The sequence below is a fragment of the Schistocerca cancellata genome, chromosome 1 (genome assembly GCF_023864275.1).
Source record: "Schistocerca cancellata isolate TAMUIC-IGC-003103 chromosome 1, iqSchCanc2.1, whole genome shotgun sequence".
In the NCBI taxonomy this organism is placed as follows: Eukaryota; Metazoa; Arthropoda; class Insecta; order Orthoptera; family Acrididae; genus Schistocerca; species Schistocerca cancellata.
Window position 1 is genome coordinate 77775576 of NC_064626.1, and position 6000 is coordinate 77781575.

Consider the following 6000-nt stretch of genomic DNA (forward strand, 5'->3'; position numbering starts at 1 on the left):
AAAAACTGTATATTTTTGAATATATAAATAAAAAATTGCAAAAAAATGTTGTGAATTTTCATTACAATTGAAAAAAAATCATCTTTAATAACTGAACTAAAATTTTGTAAAATCCCTGTGTTAAGTTGTAGCCCATATTCCAATAAATAATCTGTAAAAAGTTCAACTTCCTACCTCAAATACTTTGTGAGGAAAGATGTAATTTACAAGCGTTATTTTAACATTGCAAGTATAGGGCGTTCCGGAGCCCCTTAAGTTAGATTACGTATTGTGGAAGCCCAGGGACCGATGATCTCAGCAGTCTGGTCCCACAGGAACTTACCGCTGATTTAAAAAAAAAAAAAAAAAGTGAATACCAGTGAGTACCATACCCAACTCGCGAATTTCCGTAGCAATTTCATATTCTGAAGGACTGATTAAGTGTGTAGCTGGGAATCCTATAGTCTGCATGTTGAGCTGAAGCCAACTAAACAGGCGAGAATGAGTCAGTGTCCGGACATTATGGAGGCCTACAGCCTTCTTCCTTTTAACGTTGGGAGTTCGCCTGTGCCAAGGACACCGGGTCCGAGCTAACAAAGATGGGGAGCACAGTATCGCAAGACCGTGCAGGAAGCCAATATTCTGGGAACCGCTAGGCCCAGGACGGTGCAAAGGTAAGATCTCTGAAGTGGTGTGAGAGGCCATCCGGATCTTTTGTGCTTAACAAAAATGCATACGTAGGTATTAGGCTGGCACAAAGTTAGTGCAGTTGTTGTTAACTCTGCTAATAAACAGTGTGAGCAGCTGCCATTGGATAATATGCTGCGTGCCAGACATTGCCTGTTTCTGAGCTCCATCACTAAAACTCTCCACGACTGGTTAATGATTTTAAAATTGAGTATGGAAATGAGATTGTTTCATTGTTGGAATGAACTTAATTGTTTGTCACTAGGAAGAATCACTGCCATTGGTGATCAACATCATGTGCAAGACTCACATCCAAAAAGACAAAGTGAAAGCTCTTCTTCTTGCTGGGAGCACTCTGTTGAACTTACTTTCACCTGAGCGTCAGCAGGGAATGCTTCATGCGAAAGACCGACTTCGATTCTGGACTCTGAAGGAGAGCAGAATTTGGTGCAGGACAGATGACATCGCCATTCGTGGGCACTAATAACACTAAGTATGGTGAGCAACTGCAGCGTTCGCAGACTGAGCTATGTGAAGATTTCAGACTGGTGAAAATGAATGTTCCAAACTTGCTGCAATATGGTAATATACGAGGGTTGGAACTTCAATAGTGGCATCTACAGGGTGTTTCAAAAATGACCGGTATATTTGAAACGGCAATAAAAACTAAACGAGCAGCGATAGAAATACACCGTTTGTTGCAATATGCTTGGGACAACACTACATTTTCAGGCGGACAAACTTTCGAAATTATAGTAGTTACAATTTTCAACAGCAGATGGCGCTGCAAGTGATGTGAAAGATATAGAAGACAACGCAGTCTGTGGGTGCGCCATTCTGTACGTCGTCTTTCTGCTGTAAGCGTGTGCTGTTCACAACGTGCAAGTGCGCTGTAGACAACATGGTTTATTCCTTAGAACAGAGGATTTTTCTGGTGTTGGAATTCCACCGCCTAGAACACAGTGTTGTTGCAACAAGACGAAGTTTTCAACGGAGGTTTAATGTAACCAAAGGACCGAAAAGCGATACAATAAAGGATCTGTTTGAAAAATTTCAACGGACTGGGAACGTGACGGATGAACGTGCTGGAAAGGTAGGGCGACCGCGTATGGCAACCACAGAGGGCAACGCGCAGCTAGTGCAGCAGGTGATCCGACAGCGGCGTCGGGTTTCCGTTCGCCGTGTTGCAGCTGCGGTCCAAATGACGCCAACGTCCACGTATCGTCTCATGCGCCAGAGTTTACAACTCTATCCATACAAAATTCAAACGCGGCAACCCCTCGGCGCCACTACCATTGCTGCACGAGAGACATTCGTTAACGATATAGTGCACAGGATTGATGACGGTGATATGCATGTGGGCAGCATTTGGTTTACTGACGAAGCTTATTTTTACCTGGACGGCTTCGTCAATAAACAGAACTGGCGCATATGGGGAACCGAAAAGCCCCATGTTGCAGTCCCATCGTCCCTGCATCCTCAAAAAGTACTGGTCTGGGCCGCCATTTCTTCCAAAGGAATCATTGGCCCATTTTTCAGATCCGAAACGATTACTGCATCACGCTATCTGGACTTCTTCGTGAATTTGTGGCGGTACAAACTGCCTTAGACGACACTGCGAACACCTCGTGGTTTATGCAAGATGGTGCCCGGCCACATCGCACGGCCGACGTCTTTAATTTCCTGAATGAATATTTCGATGATCGTGTGATTGCTTTGGGCTATCCGAAACATACAGGAGGCGGCGTGGATTGGCCTCCCTATTCGCCAGACATGAACCCCTGTGACTTCTTTCTGTGGGGACACTTGAAAGACCAGGTGTACCGCCAGAATCCAGAAACAATTGAACAGCTGAAGCAGTACATCTCATCTGCATGTGAAGCCATTCCGCCAGACACGTTGTCAAAGGTTTCATTCCGAGACTACGCCATATTATTACTACGCATGGTGGATATGTGGAAAATATCGTACTATAGAGTTTCCCAGACCGCAACGCCATCTGTTGTTGAAAATTGTAACTACTGTAATTTCGAAAGTTTGTCTGCCTGAAAATGTACTGTTGTCCCAAGCATATTGCAACAAACGGTGTATTTCTATCGCTGCTCGTTTAGTTTTTATTGCCGTTTCAAATATACCGGTCATTTTTGAAACACCCTGTATTTACGTGCAGCTCGTACAAAATAGATACGTGTTTCAAAGTGTTACTGACCTTCAAAGTATTCACCAGCACTGTGTACAATCCGTTGCCAGCGATGTGGAAGTCGTAGGATACTCTTAGCAGTGCCAGTTGTGTGGAAGAATTGGTAGCGTTTGTTCATGCAGCTCTTGTTACTGTGGATGCAGCTTTACTGCGAAGGGTCCAGAGCTGTATGATCCGGAGGGTTGCGCAATGCTTGGACGTGCAGGGAGGTCGCTTTGAGCATCTGTTGTTCTGAGGACAACGTACTCTGTTGCGGAGATCATGCAGTCATTAATATGGACATTATTATTGTCACTGGTTGCTAATGTGTGACATCTGGATCCTCATATTACATGTATATAAATGACAAGTAGATATTCCGTAACTGTAGTGTGCTATCATTTTTAGCATGTCGAAATTGATATTGTTTTTGTAGTTTTTCTGTCCTATGACAGTCTATTTCTTATTTCAAATGGTTCAAATGAATCTGAGCACTATGGGACTTAACATCTGAGTCGATCAGTCCCCTAGAACTTAGTACTACTTAAACCTAACGCGCATCACACACATCCAAGCCCGAGGCAGGATTCGAACCTGCGACCGTAGCAGCAGCGAAGTTGCAGACTGAAGCGCGTAGAACTGCTCGGCCACAGCGGCCGGCTCTTTCTTATATGTCTAACCACGTATTTGTTATGTTCAGCGTTAGAAATGTTGTAAATTTCGGATACATGTGATCTAAGGAACGGTGTATATTACTGTATGCAATGTCAGACTGAAATTAATAAATAAAAAATGCGGCCCAATCCAGGATCGAACGACCGACGTCCTGCATCAATAGCAATAAACGCTAATAGATGTAGTTACCATATATGTGGTTACAGTGTTGCTGGATTGCCACTCTTTAACGTCCTTTTCCTGCCAGATGCAATCGTCGGACGAAATTTTGTGACAGACTTTTTTTGTCGCTGGCATGTGAGGAATCGCGCTGTGACGTCCGAGAGCGCGAATTTCGCTTCACCCTGTATTTGGAGTTGCTGTTTTGTCGTGTACCTAGTTAACTTGTTTACCATTTCCCTCTTGCTCAGATAACCGTCCCGACAGCTGAGTGGACGCCGGCACAGTAACTCAGCGTGTTCAGTCAGAGGGCTCTTCGCCCTCTGTAATAAAGAACTGAGTAAAGGAATCAACGATCAACTTGAACGTCCCCCAGACCAAACGCAACGAACAATACCGAAAAAAAAGTGGTCTGCGTGACGGGTTCCGTCCTACGGGCACGGGTTCGATTCCCGGCTGGGTCGGGGATTTTCTCCGCTCAGGGACTGGGTGTCGTGTCGTCTTCATCGTATTCATCGCCCCGGTAGCTGAGTGGTCAGCGTGACAGACTGTCAATCCTAAGGGCCCGGGTTCGATTCCCGGCTGGGTCGCAGATTTTCTCCGATCAGGGACTGGGTGTTGTGTTGTCCTAATCATCATCATTTCATCCCCATCGACGCGCAGGTCGCCGAAGTGGCGTCAAATCGAAAGACCTGCACCAGGCGAACAGTCTACCCGACGGGAGGCCCTAGCCACACGACATTTCCATCGTCAGTTCATCCCCATCCGGCGCGCAGGTCGCCCAATGTGGCGTCCAATGTAATAAGACCTGCACCAAGGCGGCCGGACGTTCCCCGTAAGGGGCCTCCCGGCCAATGACGCCAAACGCTCACTTCTATTTCCCTTCTTCAGCTGATTACCACCGTGCTGCCCTACGTACTCGCGACTTACTTGTTCTCCTGCGGCGGTCTCTTGAGCTTGTTGGGCCCGTACATGGAGAGCAGCAGCGCGGCGCGCTCGTCGCTTAGCCCGTTGTCTGGATCAGTGTGGTGTCGCTGGTAGAAGATCCGCAGCGGAATCAGGTGGTCGTCGATGAACACCTCGCGGTTCATCTCGATCGATTACTCAGCCCTGCAACACAAATACATTTCCTTTTTCTCAAACAATAAATTCAGTCAGGTACAATTCATCACTACTTACTGCAAGTATTTTTTAAATGAAAGTGGTCGGTGTGAGCGCAGCGACAATCAGCGACAATAAAGGAGTTTCACTGCTCTCTGTACATCATAAGATATGCTGTAAGATCTGGGAAAATACGATTGATTGATAAAGTAGACAAAAGACAAATCAGATGAAAGGCACCCTTACTCTTCTAGTCAGAAGCACCCAAGATCTCATCCTTACACTTATAATAATACTCAAAAAGTCGTCTTCGTCGTCGGCGACATCAATAAGGGTTAAACCACCTCTTGTCTTTTCTTTCTTCGGCTATTTAGCTCTTTCCATCTTTTTTTCACCAACCCATCGCCCTTATTTCTTCTATTGTCTTATACTTCAGAAATATTAAATGAAACAACAAGTTTACTGTTACCAGTCACCGTTTTATTTATTTCCACGACGCGTTTCAAAGATTTAAACCTCCATCATCGGGTGGATTTACATTAGTTAGTACGGCATTTGTGAGTGTGTTGTGTTACGATTTTTTGGAGGAACTTGTGGCACTGCCTCCACTGCTCACAGGTTCCTTTCGCTGTCGTAACACATCACATGCATACTGTCACATTTGTAAACAAACCTCCAAAAAATCGTAACACAACACACACACAAATGCCACACTAACTAAAGTAAATCCACCCGATGATGGAGGTTTAAACCTTTGAAACGCGTCGTGGAAATAAACAAAACGGTGACTGGTAACAGTAAACTTGTTGCTTCATTTAATGTCAATAACAGTCACGGTAAAGCGTAACCTAAAATAGTCTTCAGAAATATCTTTTGTACTGTTTTCATGCTTTGTTATTACACGCTCTTTCCGTTTGTTATCGTGCTGTGCTATTCCTTTGTTCAGGTTAAACATATTTAATTCTATCCTGATACCTTTATTTCTCTTTCTGTCAGGTAATGTCCAGCCAGGTAACACAGCGACCTCATCTGTGCACTTTCTACACTCCTGGAAATGGAAAAAAGAATACATTGACACCGGTGTGTCAGACCCACCATACTTGCTCCGGACACTGCGAGAGGGCTGTACAAGCAATGATCACACGCACGGCACAGCGGACACACCAGGAACCGCGGCGTTGGCCGTCGAATGGCGCTAGCTGCGCAGCATTTGTGCACCG

The 6000-nt window shown here is 45.2% G+C and overlaps 1 protein-coding gene across 1 annotated transcript in view; it reads right to left on the reverse strand.

Annotated features, from left to right (window-relative positions):
• Nucleotides 1-4770, reverse strand: part of LOC126171883 (sodium/potassium-transporting ATPase subunit alpha-2-like) — a 139144-nt gene extending 134374 nt beyond the window's left edge. Inside the window, exon 1 of the mRNA XM_049920878.1 lies at nucleotides 4610-4770. Coding sequence (XP_049776835.1) covers nucleotides 4610-4770 — 161 coding nt within the window. The remainder of the gene's footprint in view (nucleotides 1-4609) is intronic.
• Nucleotides 4771-6000: the final 1230 nt, after the last annotated feature.